This window comes from Lethenteron reissneri, chromosome 41 (genome assembly GCF_015708825.2).
Source record: "Lethenteron reissneri isolate LAM-NWPU_2019-01 chromosome 41, ASM1570882v1, whole genome shotgun sequence".
In the NCBI taxonomy this organism is placed as follows: domain Eukaryota; kingdom Metazoa; phylum Chordata; class Hyperoartia; order Petromyzontiformes; family Petromyzontidae; genus Lethenteron; species Lethenteron reissneri.
The window spans coordinates 5,781,307-5,800,891 of NC_083819.1; the positions used below are offsets into that span (position 1 = coordinate 5,781,307).

General features: G+C 43.2%; 1 protein-coding gene across 4 annotated transcripts in view; it reads right to left on the reverse strand.

The window, feature by feature from the left end:
- The window catches only part of LOC133352652 (serine/threonine-protein phosphatase 2A 56 kDa regulatory subunit gamma isoform-like), a 34,820-nt gene extending 16,923 nt beyond the window's left edge, over positions 1-17,897 (reverse strand). For 2 of the 4 annotated variants that reach the window (XM_061568420.1, XM_061568419.1), the window contains exons 1-3: positions 17,746-17,897; positions 13,170-13,235; positions 7,505-7,709 (exon numbers count right to left, since the gene is read on the reverse strand). In XM_061568420.1, coding sequence (XP_061424404.1) covers positions 7,505-7,709; positions 13,170-13,235; positions 17,746-17,772 — 298 coding nt within the window. In that variant the 5' untranslated portion in view covers positions 17,773-17,897. Of the gene's footprint in view, positions 1-7,504; positions 7,710-13,169; positions 13,236-14,766; positions 14,800-15,812; positions 15,953-17,745 lie in introns of those variants that run through there. The other 2 variants (XM_061568422.1, XM_061568421.1) reach the window with 2 other exon arrangements.
- Positions 17,898-19,585: the final 1,688 nt, after the last annotated feature.

The following is a 19,585-nucleotide window of genomic DNA, read 5'->3' on the forward strand; positions in this document are numbered from 1 at the left end:
TCAATTAACTCAAATTTTTGTTCTGTCCTACAAATCACAAAAGGTACAAAGTGTATTACATGTGGCCCATAAGCCAACGGCTATGTATATTAATAACAAGTCTCTAGTAGGACTACCATGCTAGGACTACCACTGTCAGGGGCAATGTGTTCTTTACAGGTCTAAACAAGTAATGCCACCAATGGGTTCCTATTAATTTGTGTATTTTAAAAACTGAAAAGACACTTACCTATAAATGGTCATGATTAATTAACAAGGTGTTTCCAGCCTCTGGCTACGTTGTGCAACTCTTTCATGGGAAATCTGTCGGTTTACCAAACTTCTTCTCGATCCCACGTTACTGCCGAACTCCAACAGCAAGTTTCGCTGGACTTGCACATGTCCCAACAACTGAGAACCTGGGCCACACATGAGTGTTCAAGGCATCAACATACAAATTCCTTTTTACAAAAGTATTCAGAAAACCTGTGGTGCAAGGTATACTGAGGAGAATATCCAGTCTACAGGCAAAGCACACAAACCCAAACTGTGACGACAGGCTTTAAAAGCAAAATGGAGACCGCAGAGTGTGACGACCTCTTTGCGCACTCAGCCATGGCCGATTGCAAAAACATCGCAAGTAAAATATCTGTCGTCACTTAAAAGGTTACTTCGATAACTACTACATGCCATGTTGAAATGAATATATACGTACAACCCATGTCACTGGGGAAAAAAAACATTTATTGCTGTATTGAAAAAGTAATTGTTGACAATGGGGGCCTGGGCCAATTGGGAAACTACATCACCCTTGTCCGAGACACCTAGGACTTGTGGCGGGATTAGGACTTATGATCTCCTGCCTGCCAAGGCGACAGTCATCCACATAGCCATCCATCAGCCGGGGTGACACACGGTGCAGGGATGTCAATACATGTCCCCATTGTGTGAAAAAGCTCCTTGATCACATGACAATCGTTTCGACAATTTCCTAATTAGTATTGATAACCGTGCGGGACTTGCTCTGCCAATACCAATGACAACATCCACACGTCCTGCAGCTTTCATGTTAAAACATTTCTATGTTTTTGGTTTTGTCTGACACTTGACAACGTAGTTAATTGTGGGCCTCTTGCAATATTACAAACATAAAAGCAGATGATCTCACAAACACCAAATTTTTGCAAGATAAAATCTTGCTTACCTGTGAGCAGTTTATGCAAGAAAAATGCATAATTTTGAATCGCTGAAATGCAATAAAATTCTCCTGTGGTTCAAAAACATATTGCGAAAGCCATTGATTCACAAGATATTAGCAGAGGAGCAAGTGTACGTGAGAGAGAAACAGAAGCAGTCAAGAGTCTTAATTGACAAATGGGCATTCATCTACATTGTACATGCCCAACTGCTGAACAAAATTAGGAAACGTCGGCATCAAAAACCCCCTTCACAAGAAGTGTACATTATTTTGAAGTCAGGAAGCCAGCCAATGTTATGAACTCAGTCTATTGTAATCCCAGTACCCCTCAAGGAACTTCAAGAGTGTAGAAACTACCTCACCATCTGTATGTGAAACCTAGGTTTTAAGAGAAGCATCAGGATGAAAAATTAAAGCCTTTGAATTTAGCGAACAAGACTCTCTCGCACAGCTTAAATTGGATTCCATGAGCCTTTTTTAGCAGTGGAAACGAGACGGAAGTCAACATGGTTCGTCGGTGTGGCTAGAACAACAGGTCTAGCCAACACAATACTGCAAGGGCAATTGAAAAAACAAGAGCTGACACCTACCGAGAGGTGACCTGGCTCAAAAAAGACTATCTTGACGAGGAACTGACATGCAGACTTTGCCAAAATACTAAAGACCATCTGAAGTGAAAGATGACAATTAGTGCCTTATATATTCAGTTTCTAAGTTACGCATACATACTAGATGCGGGAATGTTAATGACCTTAAAAACGTACACTAAAAAACCAAAACAGCTCCTTATCTTGGAGACACACAACTAAGATGTGCTCTGGGTTGTCCAACACTAGTCTGCAACTTTTTAAAACTAAAAACAAGACTTTAAGATAAAAGTGAAGTAGTGTCGTGACGTATTATAATGCATGACAGCTTGAATAGTACTTTCATAATTATAAACATGTGCGAGATGCATTTCATCCGATGATCCCAATGCGCCGTGTATGGCAAGCAGGAAATAAAAACCAGGGTAAATGGCAAGAACCAGAGGGGTAAAGGCCAGTTTAAAGAGGAGAGTTTTCAGAATAAACTTAAATAACTCGAGATTTGAAGCTTTCGTGACTGCAAGGATTCATACTCTTAGTTTTTTAGGTAAAGTCACGTAGGTAAAAAATGAAATTTTAATTAATAAAAATAAAATAATAAAATGAAAAATCACGACGTTTCGGAGGCAACACAAGTCTCCGTCATCAGGTGGGACCGTCACAGCCAGATTTGCTGTATCATTGAAACGCTGTGGTTTATATTATTTTATTTTTATCAATTTTAATTTAATTTTTTACCTACGTGACTTTACCGAAAAAACTAAGAGTATGTGTACATAACTCGAACGACTCTGATTGCCTTATTACCAATGGCAAAGTGTTCCGTCGTCTGGGAGCTGCACTGGCAAAAAGCCCCGTCTCACCCAAGGAACAGAGCCTTGATCACAGAGTACTTTACGGTGATCCGAAAATCTCAGGGACATAAAAATGGATCAGTTCCTGCAAATATTGTGGAGCTAAGCCATTGAGAGCCTTGTAGGTCAGCAGCAGGATCTTATTATCCACTCAATACTTGACTGAAAGCCAATGCAGAGACATGAGAACAGGTGTGATGTGCTCGCGAAAATGTGCGCACGTAGCAGCTGCATTCTGACCAAGCTGGAGTCTAACTAGCATCTTGCTCAGAATCCCGAAGCATAATGCGTTGCAGTAATAAAGTCGGGAGAACTCAAAAGCATGGACCAGTCTCTCCAAGTTATTAGGTGACAGGAATCAACGCAACCGGGCAATATTTCTAAGGTGGAAGAATGGAGTTCCAGCCATGTTCTAACCACCAGAGATACATGTGCCTTCATTAACATATTTCATCATTAACATGTTTCATCGTTAACGGAGATTCAAACTTGTGTTGGACAGCCCGGGATGCACAATCTCGGTGTTGTAGCTACTGGAGAAGAGATATTTGGTTTTGTTGAGTTCTTTGTTTATTTATTTTTTATGTCTATTGTCCAAAGACAGCAGAAGGCAATGCAGCAACATCTATTGTTGTAATATATTTCTATGCCCTTACATCTATGCTTCCCACCTTCATGAATCCAAACTGACCAGCGCATTGATTATATGGTCAAACAACCTCTGCAATCCGTGCGGCAAGGAGGCCCTCATCCAGCTGCGGATTAACAAAAGGGCTATACATGTATATCCTACTAGACATGCTGTGCCGGTCAAATCCAGGACAAGTAGCGTGCAAAGCTTCAAGAACCCATGCTAAACAAAAAAGATTAAACCCATTAAAGCGACTTTTATCATGACAGCACAATTTGAATGAAACACACTGTTCCAGGCATACATGCACGGCATATGGATTGAAAAGTGACAAGAAAGCACTTTGTTTAACACCACAGGATGGACTCGGCAATACTTCACGCTTGCAGAAATGTCAGTGAAAAAATTAATTATGATTACAAGCGTCACAAAATCTAAGCCGAAGCCTTGTGCTCCCCGCACCGGATCACGTTGCTGAAACTTGGCTACAAGATGACCCCGCACATTGATTAAGAATATTCTAAATGCTAAAGTAACCAATACAGCACTTTCCTTTAAGACATTTGTATCTAATGCAGCTGCTTGAACCCAGAGGCCTGGGCGAAACAACGGGCATTTAAGATACGATGGGTACATATAAATTAACTTTCCCATCGCTGTGGAACACCTACGTAACCAATGCTCCATTTGACCCTACTGTGTACGTGTACGAGGGCAGGCATTCATTACAAAAGGCAACATGTTTTTTTTAAGTGCACTCATCATTAAGCACACAATAACAACCTACTCACATTAAACCTGACACCGGGAGGCACTCAGCAGCCTGGCTGTGGTGCGCGCCAGATGGCCTGTGGTGCTGCAACATCCAGGGAACATTCGCAGCATTATGGAAAGCACGTCATGCGTTCACTTCTAAGGTCTCGCGTCAGTGTACCAGCACTGTATATCTTTAAACATGACCAGCATCTACCAAGAAATCACCATTGTCAAGCACATACACACTTGCTGCAAGCCAATTACTAAAGGAACGATTCACGAGGCTAAATTAACTTGAGGGGTTCGCAATAATTACATACGCTGTCAATTATAGGTGGAACAAATCCATGGAATTAATTTTGCATAAATTTGTTTGACAACAATCGCTGAAACTGAAGAAAAAAAACAAACACTGAACAGGGCTTGCAAACTCAAATATTTACAAGCTTACTCGATCAGGAATAAAACCAGTACATTTTCTCTCGTATGTTGCGCTACGTAAAAAAAACAATGTGCAGAAGAAAATTACATTAGGACCATCAGCCATTATATATCAACTTCAAGATGAAGTACTCTTAGTTCGTTCGGTAAAGTCACGTAGGTAAAAAATGAAATTAAAATTAATTGCTGATGCAGCAAATCTGGCTATGACGGTCCCACCTGATGACGGAGACTTGTGTTGCCTCCGAAACGTCGTGATTTTATTTTTTTATTAATTTGAATTAAATTTTTTACCTTACGTGACTTTACCGAAAGAACTAAGAGTATGAATCCTTGCAGTCACGAAAGCTTCAAATCTAGAAGGCAAGATGAAGGTTTGCACATGCCATTGCCATTTCTCATTGTTTTACGATGCCTCAGTCCATTTTACTCCTGACCAAAGTGAGGGAGGGCCTTCATCCAGGAGTGGATAGACAATCAATGATGATGACATTCAGCAAGGTGCTTAGACATAAAGACCATCATTATTAACAATGGAGGAAAACAGACCAACCAGGTCAAGTACAGCCAGCAATAAAAAAAAATATGGTCATTACATGATCATCACTAAATGCATAAAGCACATACTACAAATGTAAGGTGTAAAGTTTTTTTAAAATGGATAGTCAATAGGTTGGTATATATATCTCTATAAAAGGGAAATTTGTGAATGTGTGTCTGTTGAAAATGTTTAGCATACTTCCCGACATGCAACAAACTTGGAATTTGCCATGTGGGTACTTTCCAGACTGTACACCATGCAAAAATGATAAAAATAGACTTTTGTATTTTGGGGGGTGGGGGGGCGCAATAATGCATATATTTTGCACGGCAAGTGAGCTGTGACGTCACATCTGTCATGTGACCCGTGTGCGGAGCGTAACGGAGTGTGCCTGCTGATCACGGGTAAAGTGAAATACAAATGTGTTGCAGGTCTAAGGCGTTCTTCGCGCATTGGTTTATTATTCGAGTCGTTTACTGCCGTACGCACCCTGGAAGTTGTGTGTGCCTGCAGCAAGCGTGTGTATGTGCACCTATGGACGCGCGCGCGTCTGTGTGTTGGGGGAGCCGTAGTGTCGTGGTTAGCGCGCTGCGCTACGAACCCGGCGACCCGAGTTCGATTCCCGCTCACGGCCAACACCGGTGACGATTATTTGAACCGGTCCTGGGCCTCCCCTAGGTCGACTCAGCCTCAAACGAGTAACTGCTGTGGTGTGTGAACATCGCCACTAGGGGAGACAAAGGCGGCCGGGCGTGGTGAATCCAAGTCCCGGGCAAACCCGGGTAGTAAAGCTAGTACTTTATAAAAGCAGTTGAAACTGTTTTATTTACCAAGTAAGCCTGCTGAACTATTATTTTTCAGAGACGACCTGGCCACACATGATAGATCAAAGTAGCTTATCATATGTGGGAATATAAGCAGCCAAATAAGCTCAAAACATTTTTCTAATTTTGGAGGGCAAACTCGGAGTACCTGGAGAAGAATCCACACCACCACGGCCAGAGATCATGCCAACTCCAGGTGTCACTATTTGGATCAAACCCACGACCTCTTGCATACCAGGCGAAGGAGATAACATCTCGCCAGCATGGCGCACTGAGTTAGGAGGCAATGAGGGGGTTGCTGGTGGTATCATATTGCTTGTGGCTTCACAAGGCAATGCACCGCCAGTTCTAAATATGCGAGTTGCAAAGTGGAATGGCCGTTTCTCCGTCTCATGAATTTGGCCGGAATTGCTCACTGGCGACAAACACATGAGGAAGTGGTGCTTGCGCACGAAACAGCGATCGGGGGGGGGGGGTGTGCGGGGAGGGGTGGGGAGGCCGAGCGAGCAGGGTGTCTACAAAAAAACCTCAAGCTCGTGACGAGACTGGGTTGGTAGGCGGCAGCATGACTGCCGGGAGTATGACAGGTAAAATAAGATAAATTAAGCCCGAAGCGTTAAGATGAGTCAAATTTTAAATGTCAAAACTGGGCGAATAAACAAAAGTGATGATAATTTTCTGATTAACGAGCATGTTTGCTGCCACCTTGAATTTTTTTTTTTTAACCCGCTTTCACACCCACGCCTACTACAACCAACGAAGTTGGCATCGTGCACAGATCAGCATGAAGAGCTGGTGACGTGCCACGTACTATGCTTATTCACCATCAAAAAATGTTGCATCCCGGGGCGGGGGTTGTTTTTCCTTCCCAAAATGTTTCATGAGGAAATGCAGAGTCCGATTGCAGTGATAAGCAGCGTGAACCGGAGTATGGTTGTTAGGGGGCTGGGGTGGTTAAGGAAATGTGCCTGATCTTGATTTGCTAAAATACACTCTTGGTTCATACTTTTTTTATTTAAACAAATTGTAAAAAAAAACCTTCAGTGTGTGGAAGTATTATTGTCTTCAAAATTGCAACAGCTGCTCACCTCACATAAGCCATATTCGGTGCGAAAGAAAATATATTAATTATAACAATATAGATTCAACTTCCATTATTTTATAAAACATCATAAAGGCAAATTCAACCCCAATGAAGTTGTTGATACGTACATAGGTCACGTGATACGTACTGCCCATCATAGCTTTGAAAGTTAAAGTGAAAAAAATTATAATTGAAAGTTAGGATTTCTCATGACATCACTGATATAATTAGAAAGTACGGGAGCGACACCAGTGACGTTCCTAGAGTGCTCTGGAAAATTCTCATGAAAGAAGCTTCAAGCTCATATGAACAGCTCTGAATTGAAGAGCCTTGGTAATGTGACAATTTACATGCAATATGATGATATCACGTGACATGCAATCCAATTATCATAATTGCACATTTTGCTGTATGTAGATAACACCTGTTGTGTGTATTATCTCTCATCAACCATAGCTATTTGCTATTCGGATTGCAACTTCAACAGTTGCAAGCGAGAACACAGACAATGTGCCTCAAGACCTAGCATCCCACACCTCTGATTAGCATGGTTGGCTATGTACGGAGCGAAAAAAGTTCAACGTACATACATAGATCAAGACTGAGTACCTTTCAGCGCGGGTAGTTTCTGGAGCTCGCGGTTCTTGGTAACGTTGAAGCGTGACGAGCTCTGCCTCTTCTCCTTCTTCATGATGTTGGCAGGAGATCCATATTTCACCTTGTTGAGCTGTGTCTGTGGCGGTGGTGGAGGCGGTGGCGTCACGGCGCTGTTTTGCTTCTTGGCTCCGGTGGCCGCGGTCATGGTGGCGGCAGCCTGCGGTCACACAGAGGAGAATCACGACATCTGTGAGCGACGCCTTTAGCTTCGTAACGTCATTAACGACAAGCAGCCTCCATGGACTTGCCCTGCCTACCTTACCTCTCACCTCACTCTACTCCCCTCCATGCACTCTCCACTCCCAACAACCAAAACTCCCATTCAACCTTCCCTCAGTGTGAGGTCGTTCATTCTCCTCTGCTGTCCCTGTAGTCAGGAACTGCTCTATGCCGAGCCATGAGTGCTGTCGACTCTGCCCCTGTTCCAAGTTCAAATGTAATACCTTTCTTTATTACCTCTGCCGATTACTACTGACCGCCTCTCTATAGAAAATAAATATGCCCACTGTTTCCGTACAGTGTGTTGAGATGCGGTCACATTTAGACACGATATAAATCCCAATTGTATTTAATTGTATTAAACTTTTTAAAAATATCTAACCAAATTGAAAAGAAAGTCATTTTCTCAGTTTGAGCATTATTTTTCCAATGATGTCAAACGGGTTCTAGTTAACAGTGCATCTGCCAGCAAGCCAGCATTAATTTCTAACAGCTGTTAAGGACTGCAGGGTGACGTGTATTTTGATGTGTCTATAAATAGGTTCGACCTCTTTCCACATTGAGTTCCAGTCAAATGGCATGCACCTTGAGGGTCTAAAGGCAGGGGTCGACAACCAAAATAAGAGCAATTTTTTTCGAATTCGGGAAAAAAACTCAACATTTGAAGAGCCATAATTGCATGTGAATACGGGACAGCCCTTAATAAATAACGTCATAAAGCAGTCTTTAAAGAGCCGCATGCGGCTCCTGAACCAGAGGTTGCTGACCCCTGGCCTCAGGCAATGTATTATCACGAGACTGATGATGCTAATTCCTGGTGAAACGTGGTGGATTTGCTCTCCAAAACACAGTGTGCTGTGTTCTGCTTATGTGACAAACCTTACTAATTAGCTGTGTCGGGTAGTGGCGGGTTTAACGACATTTACATTTACGCGATGTAACCCAAAAAAACTCTCATGGATATTGGTCGCGAAAGCATACGTGTTAAATTGCATGTAAACATTGTTCGGATGCGTCTGCAATTCTAGGATAAACTAAACTATACACTGGAACAGACAAATCAGTCGTTCAAAGAAAAGCCTTCCAAAGCGAAGTTTCTAAGGTGAGAGAAATAGTTAATTTAATTGGTTTAGAATAAATATACACAATTACCTCAAGGGGTAGGGGGCTTGGTATTCACCCCCAGATTCCTAGGTGCAAATACCAAACTGCGAAATTCACTGTGGTTGCACTGGGATGTCGTTAGGTCAGAGCGAACACAAAGGTGTATTACAGGTGTAACCATCACCTGATTTGACTTATTTATGAAAAGATATCACCTACAACATGTCATTTGCAAGGTGTCAACTTTGCACGTATACAACCATTTTGAATATACAACTTTACTGGCAAAATTAAGCAGCTTAAAGCAATAAGGGAACCACAGACAAATCTCTTATTTTAATGGAATGTGCCTACATAGTGATTCACAAGTGACCAAAAAAAATAACTTTTACAATTCATAATTTACCACAAAACCTAAATAATAAGTTACCTCCTCTCTCCTGTGCAGTCCAGCGACAAATTTGAAGCTGTGTTATAGAGAAAATATATTTTAAAGTTTTTTTAGTGATTTTCTTTGTGTTTTTTTATAAGTACGTCATAGCAATGGAATTACTAAAGCATGTTCTTTAATGGGAATTTAACTACCTAATGCCACAGTCACAAGACCTTCCTTTATTCTGCTGCCTATGACTGACTGCCTATTCTCTATGTAATAAAATGTACCCACAGTTCTGTACAACGTCTGGAGATGCAGTTGCATTTAGACACTACATGAATTTAAATTGTATTGTGTCTCAGTAACCATCATTACGACTCATGTCAAACCTATAACACATAACCTACGTAACGTACAATGAGGGAAAAAAGTATTTGATCCCCTGCTGATTTTGTAAGTTTGCCCACTGACAAAGAAATGATCAGTCTATAATTTTAATGGTAGGTTTATTTGAACAGTGAGAGACAGAATAACTAAAAAATCCAGAAAAACGCATGTCAAAAATGTTATAAATTGATTTGCATTTTAATGAGGGAAATAAGTATTTGACCCCTCTGCAAAACATGACTTAGTACTTGGTGGCAAAACCCTTGTTGGCAATCACAGAGGTCAGACGTTTCTTGTAGTTGGCCACCAGGTTTGCACACATCTCAGGAAGGATTTTGTCCCACTCCTCTTTGCAGATCTTCTCCAAGTCATTAAGGTTTCGAGGCTGACGTTTGACAACTTGAACCTTCAGCTCCCTCCACAGCTTTTCTATGGGATTAAGGTCTGGAAACTGGCTAGGCCACTCCAGGACCTTAATGTGCTTCTTCTTGAGCCACTCCTTTGTTGCCTTGGCCGTGTTTTGGGTCATTGTCATGCTGGAATACCCATCCACGACCCATTTTCAATGCCCTGGCTGAGGGAAGGAGGTTCTCACCCAAGATTTGACGGTACATGGCCCCGTCCATCGTCCCTTTGATGCGGTGAAGTTGTCCTATCCCTTTAGCAGAAAAACACCCCCAAAGCATAATGTTTCCACCTCCATGTTTGACGGTGGGGATGGTGTTCTTGGGGTCATAGGCAGCATTCCTCCTCCTCCAAACACGGCGAGTTGAGTTGATGCCAAAGAGCTCCATTTTGGTCTCATCTGACCACAACACTTTCACGCAGTTGTCCTCTGAATCATTCAGATGTTCACTGGCAAAACTTCAGACGGGCATGTATATGTGCTTTCTTGAGCAGGGGGACCTTGCGGGCGCTGCAGGATTTCAGTCCTTCACGGCGTAGTGTGTTACCAACGGTTTTCTTGGTGACTATGTTCCCAGCTGCCTTGAGATCATTGACAAGATCCCCCCGTGTAGTTCTGGGCTGATTCCTCACCGTTCTCATGATCATTGCAACTCCACGAGGTGAGATCTTGCATGGAGCCTCAGGCCGAGGGAGACTGACAGTTTTTTTGTGTTTCTTCCATTTGCGAATAATCGCACCAACTGTTGTCACCTTCTCACCAAGCTGCTTGGCGATGGTCTTGTAGCCCATTCCAGCCTTGTGTAGGTCTACAATCTTGTCCCTGACATCCTTGGAGAGCTCTTTGGTCTTGGCCATGGTGGAGTTTGGAATCCGATTTATTGCTTCTGTGAACAGGTGTCTTTTATACAGGTAACAAGCTGAGATTAGGAGCACTCCCTTTAAGAGTGTGCTAATCTCAGCTCGTTACCTGTATAAAAGACACCTGGGAGCCATAAATCTTTCTGATTGAGAGGGGGTTAAATACTTATTTCCCTCATTAAAATGCAAATCAATTTATAACATTTTTGACATGCGTTTTTCTGGATTTTGTTGTTATTCTGTCTCTCACTGTTCAAATACACCTACCATTAAAATTATAGACTGATCATTTCTTTGTCAGTGGGCAAACGTACAAAATCAACAGGGGATCAAATACTTTTTTCCCTCACTGTATCTACAAAACAGGTATTTGTCTTTTGGGTTTACGTCTTGAACTCTCTTCTCATCGAATAAAAAGCCGATTGGAGCCTCACGTGACGACATCTGTTACAATTTGTTGTGCACAGACCAACTCTTCAGGAGCGCGGTTTATGCAATTCCCTGAGAGCAATGCGTGACAAACACGCTAGCACGCTTGTGCTTAAATGTAACACAAGTTGTCCACAGCGGCTGGAGGTTCACACATCCCCCAGCAGATAGACACACTGCTCTGCTGTGCCAGCGTTTACATTGGGCATTGGCCGTGTGCTTGACAGCAACGAAGCAAGCAGCTCCAGCTGGTTTCTTACGACCATGGCTGTCGATTAAGGGGGAGATTGAATTTGTATCTCTATGTAAACAAGGGTCCAAAGGCAACCCTAGACACTTCCAACAGCAATGACACAATTCGCAGGCCACCCCTACTCCAGAGCCTTCATTTGGCACCCATCTGAAGCAAGTACGATTTAAAAACCGCTTTGACCTATTTTGCCGGAAACATATAATGAAAAACTCAAGTGACACTAAATACAGATATTTATCACCAGCATGAGAATGTGCATATTCACATATTAACTTTGTTTTTCGACTAAACAAGTCTAAAATAATGTAATGGTACATGCAATGGCATGTGGAATTCAAGGTTATGATGTTGTGTATTGTGTAACAACCTCTGCCAAATTATGTAAAGTATACGGCTGAAATGATCAAGCTGAAGGTCTTTGCAATCGAAGTATTGTAAGTTTGAATCCTAGTAAGGATTCACTCAAACCCTTTTCAACATCCTTTTGGAAACAATAACACTGATAAAGAAAATGAAATAACTGAAAAAGGAACAAAAAAGCATGAAAAGGCACATGGGAGGAATTACGCATTGATTAGAGAGCACAAGTGAGAGATGTCATATTTACTGTTAAGAAAAGTGAACTTGGGCAGAACCAATCACTTGAAAGAGATGATGGGTTATAAATGAGGTTGGTGTAGGAATGGCAGCCAAAATATGTTATATGTTTGAAAGGATACCACTCGAGAGATGACACGAAGAGATTAGTTCATGTGCAGCAGCTAGATGGATTAAGGCATCGTGAGACCATGAGGGATGGCAAAAATGGGGGCAGGCCATTCATACAGCAGTAGATTGATGGACATCGGCTATTGATGAGGATCCTGCGCCTCTAAATTTGTTACTTAACTATGCGATTTTAAAATATACACTAACATCTTTCTTATAATTAGTCTCCAAAACAATCAGTTGTGATTAATTATAGACACAACCAATAGATACATAACCTGGCTTATGTCCCAGGCTGTCCTACACAGATTATAGTGGTGGCTGTAGTTCAGGGACACAGCAAGCACCACCTTGGGTATTTGTAATTTCATTTGAATTAGGCAGCTAATTCATAAAAAAAAAATATGGAAAATGACGCTAATGCTTAATGCTCCAGTTGATGCTGCCGGGCTGTGCCAGACCTGTTCTGCCCGGGAGGTTGAAATTATTTCTCAGCCAGAAAACCCAAGGTGAAAGTTACTGCCAACCTGTCAACATGTCCTTGTTCTGACATGAGTTTTACCCTTTGTAAATAAGACTTTTTTTTTAAATGACTTTCAAATTGTGGTTATGTGATCCATTACAGCACTTTTCTGACATAATCACTTTGATACCAGCAACGTTAATTTTAATATGCCAATGCAGTGGCATCACCAGAGCAATACAATGAACTTCTGCGCAATGATTTTAAGTCCTTTTTCTCGTGAATGACGCTTCAAACTTCTGTCAAGCCAGCCTGGGATGTAACGACTAGGTGTGTACCTACATGATTAGAGTGGTTTGATGGGTTGAGTTCTACTTTGAGTGACTGACTTGTTTCCACCCCTTGCACTCACACTTTCGTCCGTGTCGGCGGCATCCTTAGGTGAGTTTTTTGCGCTCTTCGCGGCTTTGGCAGGTTCCTGCAACAGGCATTTCAACATGGAAATACAAAAAGCAATGTTTTTCAAAAACTGGGTTACAGCATTATAATGCAATTCATTTGAGGTTAAGTGGTGGCGCAATGGTTGCTGCACCACACTATGAACCCGGCAACTTGAATTTGATTCCCAAACATGGCCTGCATCAGTGCCGAGTGATATCTCAAGGGATCTCTCGCGACCTCCTTCACCAACCTGCATTGCCCCAAGTTGTACAATATAGTGAAATAACCCACATGAAAACATGACATAAGAAGGGCGTAATCAAAAACATACATTGTTAATCATGTAATTTATCTATCAAGCCTCACTGAGTCTCTTGATTTTTTCAGGAGGGTTAAAATATTGTGATTTTTGACCAAAATCCTTTTAATGAGCATTTTACATGTAGGATGCAATCAGAGTGTCTGAAGAAAGCCCACGTGGTATGAGAGGGCAACACTCATAAGTCACAGAAAGATGTTCACAAATAAACTTGCCTTTTTGCCATCCCCTGTACACCTCAAAGCCAAACAGGTTTGTGAGTTGCACAAAACTACATGATCCAAAATCCTTGACTCCCAAGTGCTGAATTACAGGCAAGTGCCATCATGCCAGGCTATTCACAGCTGTTTTTTCTCCCTTAAGATTCCCATTTCAAAGGACGTTTCGAGTCTTCTTGGTTCTTTTGGTAAAGTCACGTAGAAGGGAATTCAGACGCTGTCGCCTCGACAGACCTGGTTTTCACCTGAGGATGGCTACTTGCGTTGTGGCCGAAACATCGTGAGAATTATTTTATTATGTTTGATTTTTATTATTTTATTACTTCCCTTCTACGTGACTTTACCGAAAGAACCAAGAAGATGAATCCCTGCAGTCACGAAAGCTTTAAATCGACGTTTCGAGTGTTTGCAATCCAAAATGCATATTGTCTGTAAAATGTCCAAAATTACAACAGTTAAGCTTTAAAAGTAAATAACTGGATGACAGCATTATACATCTTGAAAATATTACAATGTACAGTCCTTTATCAAATCGCATATTGCTTGTCGGTCATGAATATTGTTTGACCATTCATATTCACACTTGTCAGTGCAGATGGTGCAGGGAGAGGGTTGTCCAGGACCATTCCGATTATCTTTCACCATTAACGTTAGCCATATTTGGGAATCAAACACAGGTCCTCAAGTTCAATGTGCAAACCGCTACACCCTCTCTCCTCCCTTACACTAATATATGAATGTGATATTGCTTCACACTTCCTGTTTGCACCAATCAAATGCATAATGTCATGGCCATTTTGGCCTTCTGAGTAAAAGCAATCAGTGGCCAGTTGAATAGAACACGTTAAATGAAGTGTCTTAAGTTTCAGTGAAAGCAGTGCAAATTAAAGGAAACAAAATAACTTGAGTATTTTATGAAGCCGGCAACGAGACATAAACACAGTGGCCAAGTGCATGAATCCAATGATAAATGTCACTTCGAATGCAATGTAAAGTACATACATAAATACATCACTGATTTACTTTCTTACCAGCAGACGACTGAACATTGTGAAAGCGATGGCTGCGTATCTTACACAGACACAAAGCAAGGTTGGAGCACGAATTGAGACTGACGGATCTGTGTTCACACAATGTCTATTCCGGGAGAAATGCAGGCATGCAAAGGAAATTGGTTTACAAATCGTATTATAAATTCTGTTACACAGATACAATTAAAATGTTAACGGAGAAAACACTGAAATAATAAGGGAGAATGTGTTACATCGCACAGGATACCATGCTTAACGTTCCTCAATAACTATCTGTAATTGTATAATTCCTCATTATTTTACTTTTGGGAAAAACTAAATGGATCACCCTTCACCAATCCGCACTGACCAGAGTGGTAACGTATGCGCAAACAACCTCCATGACCAGCACAGGATGGGGGAGGCTTTCAGTCAGCAGTGGATTGACAAAGAGCTGTAGAATACACAGCAGCGACATAGCACCACGGCTCGACTCCAGCGGCTAATTGCGTGCAAATACTCTAAAATAAAGTTATACTGGTAGGAACGAAGTGGACCAGACCACCAATAGATTAATGTGTCCGTCCGTCCGTGTATCAACATCGCCCCCTACTGCAAACACTTGGCATGACCCTACAAAAACCTTTAGACTCAGTGACGCTATCCTGGTAGCAACATCGCCCCCTACTGCAAACACTTGGCATGACACGTGTAACATTCCCTTATTCCCTGAGATAGCTTTTAATTAAAACGTTGAAATTAAATAAAAAAAACTCACAGTGCCCTTAAGCCTACAGCTAGGCCTAAAGCCTAGAACTAGGCCTGAAACTCTCCCTTCGTATCGTACCCCCGCGTGTGTGAAAGGGAGTTATGTTTAACAATGTTACATTCCCTCATGTTTTTAAATAGAAACATATAAATTTAAAGCTTTTACATAAATCATTAAAACATTTAAATTAAAAATTAACTCACAGCGCCCTAAGGCCTACAGCTAGGCCTAAAGCCTAGAACTAGGCCTCAATCTCTCCCTTCGTATCGTCCGATTTGGTGTAGCAACAAACTTTCACCATCGCTACAGCTGCCGCGACGAGAGATGTGGGAGGAGAAGCGGCGACTGCTGCCTTGCAGGTGAGAGGTGCGTTTGTGTGTGCGTATGTGTGAGTATGTGCGTGTGTGTTTGCGTGCGTGTGTGTGTGTATGCGCGTGTGTGTGCGTGTGTGTATGCGCGTGTGTGTGCGTGTCTGTGTGTGCGTGCGTGTGTGTTTGCGTGCGTGTGTGTATGCGCGTGTGTGTGCGTGCGTGTGTGTATATGTGTGACTGTGTGCGTGTGCGTGTCCGGCCCACTCGAGCGGCGTGATGAATGGGCGCTATTGGGCTTCGGATCGTTATACACGGCGAACTGGAAGCGTAGCAACACAACTTCATTACGTGTGTGCGTGCGTGTGTGTGCGTGCGTGTGCGTGCATGTGTGCGTGTACGTGTGTGTGTTGCGTGCGGTGTGTGTGCGTGTGTGCGCGCGTGTGTGCGGTCGATATCCCTGTACCGGTATTAGTATTATTCCTACCAGCCCACCCCGCAGGGTCCTGTTATACCGCCATATAAAATGGTTACTGGCTATTAAGAATAACCACCAACGATGTAATTGATACAACAACACAAAGAATTTCGGCAGGAACTGGTCAGTCTCCGACATGGCCATACTGAACCCACCTAAACAACCAGCTTCAGTGGTCGGTTACATTGAGTGACGTTTTCGCTTAAGTTTTGCAATGAAATCAGAGTGAATCAAGAGCACTTTTAAGTAATTTTACGTAACCGGCCACAGGACTCTCACCCTATCGCCAATGAAATGCACAACTTCCAATCTAACAGAGTTTTGTAATCTAGTCCAGTGCTAACCAAGAAAGATGGCAGATTAAAGCATGTAACAGGAACAACATAGAACTGCAATTTGTTAACCACGGCCATTATAACCACCCGGATATACAACACAAAGGTTCAACTCCAGACCTGGAAACCGGTGGCGAATCACAACACATACCCGTAAATTACTTTAACCACTTTGTAATCTATAGCGGCTTTAGGGTCTACGGAGACTAATAATTTACCTTGCACTGGACACGGCTCAAAGAGTCCCCAACAAAGCCATTGAGAACCCCGCCTAACGCCCAGTGCCAAAGGTTCGAAAACCAGAGGCCACACACAGCAGTAAGGGCACACTTGTCAATTTAAGTGCAAAGCGTACGTACAACAGAAGAGCTTAAGAAGTTGTACTCAACATGATAGAAGTCTGTGTCCTGGACACGACCCATTATGAATGTAAAAATTGACATCGGTGTAACTCTTATAGCCCACTTAACATGTTTGCATTTACAGCCCTTTGTTAACCAGCTGCTGGAAGCCATCCCAACAGGGGGTTGTTTGACCATACTTCACCACTCTGGTCAGTTCGGACTGATGATGGGGAGGTCCAGACACCAGTTTAGATATTAACTCGCCACTGACATCGTTGTTGTCCGTGGTTGAGAATCGAACTAGGGTCACCGGATTAATAGCGCAGCGCGCTAACCACTGCGCCACCGCTCCCGCTACACACACACCAGCTGAAGTGACGTAACCAATTAAAACAACGGGGTCAATGGAACGCAGCGACAAATATGCGGCAAAACGAAAGTTGCGTGCAACACGAGACAACTTAAGCACCTCCGACACGTCCATTATGAACCTCTCCTTGTAACAACAACCGCGGCGACTGCTGCCTGGGATGGAGGCTCGAACCCGAAACGTCGGCCCTCAGGTGTCCAGCGAGCCACCTTGACGCACACACGACCGACTCAATTACGGTGTGGGGGGGGGGGCAGCAATTAGGGCAATTACCGCTTAATTAGCGACGGGGTTGAGGCCTCCCAGGCGAGGCCTCGGCGCGTTTTAGGCGCCAAAGGAAAGGGGCGAGGAGTCGGCCATGACGGTGCCAGGCGCCAGCAGGCGACGACGGCTCACCTTGTCTTTCTTGTTCTTGTTTGGCATCTCCGCCGCTTCGATTCCGACGTGCGACGACGACGAGAAAGACGATGGCTAATGACGGCGGAGTGTGACTGGGGAGGGGGCGGGGGGGGTGGCACGCTGCTGCCGCCGACGACGATGACGATGCCGCGGGAGACGAAAGTAGCGCGGGCGAAACTGAGACTGAGTCCGCTTCTTTCCTCCCCCCACATCCCCCCCACCCCGACTCCTCTACACCCCCCACCCACTCTACACCCCCCACCCACTCTCCACCCCCCACCCCTCACCATCCAACCCTCTCCACCCCCACCCCTCGTCCACACCCCCCACCCCTCACCCCCCACCACCCCTCTCCCCCCCCACCCCTCACCATCCAACCCTCTCCACGCCCACCCCTCTCCACACCCCCCCACCCCTCTCCACCCCCACCCACTCTCCACCCCTCTCCACACCCCCCACCCCTCACCATCCAACCCTCTCCACCCCCACCCCTCGCCCCACCTCCTGCAATACAGACCTCGCCCACCTTGGCTTGTAAAACTCAAGTGCTGAGTGAAACGACTATTTACGTCGACTGATGACGACCGCTTGTGTTGCGATCGAAACGTCGTGATTTGTTTTATTTTATTTCTAACTACGTGACTTTACCGAAAGAACCAACGAGTAGTTCAATCTTAATTTTAGAACTTTCGTGACTGCAGGAATTATTATTTGGTTCTTTCGGTTAAGTCACGTCTAAAGATAAAATAATAAATTAAATTAAATAATAGCATACGACGTTTCGATTGCAACACAAGCAATCATCATCAGGTATAATGAAATAGCGACATAAAATTTAACCAGAAAACTATAGACAGACATATTAGCAGACAGATATCACCAAGATACATAGATACATATTTAAGGCCACCCCACAGAGATGATCACCCCTCTCTGTTACCTGTGTTGCTCCCTCTATGTATCTTGGTGATATCTGTCTGCTAATATGTCTGTCTATAGTTTTCTGGTTAGATTTTATGTCGCTATTTCATTATACCTGATGATGATTGCTTGTGTTGCAATCGAAACGTCGTATGCTATTATTTAATTTAATTTATTATTTTATCTTTAGACGTGACTTAACCGAAAGAACCAAATAATAACCAACGAGTACTATTTATGCCCTATATATACATTTTTACCAGGTATGGCCCACCGAGCTATGTAGCTGGGTTTTTTTCCAGAAGCGACTTAGATATCACAAATGATAACTCAACGAATTTGGATGATCGTCATGTGGAAATTTATAGCAGCCAAATACTCCAAATGTGGAAGGCAACAACCGGAGAACCCGAAGGAAAAAATCCACGCGACCGCGGCGAGAGAGCCACCGTAAAATCCAAATATACGGGCGTCAGGGTCGGGATCGAATCCAAGACTTCCTGTATACCAGGCGAGGTAGCTAACATCTCGCCATGTCGCCTGCTGTATTTTTTTGTAGCCTTTTGAGGCCACACAGTGTTATTAACGATGTTTTGTTATTTGTGCTTTTGCACCACTGCCAACTCAGCATCACCTAATAATATGTCCACCTTCAGAATTTCAAAATGTTGTGGGAGATGCTGCCTTGGCAGTGGTGCACAAGCACAAATAAACTGAACACATTCGTCGAATACAGTGTGGCCTTAAAAGGGAATAAATATAACAGGCGAAGCGTGGGCAATGGTTCTTCTTATCACATAATCCAGGTCACGATCCAGGACCAAATAGATAAGCAGATAATGTCTCCTTCATATATCTGTCTCTCCACACAAAAACAAAGGCATTGCCCACACAGCCCATCGTCCCCAACGGCCTT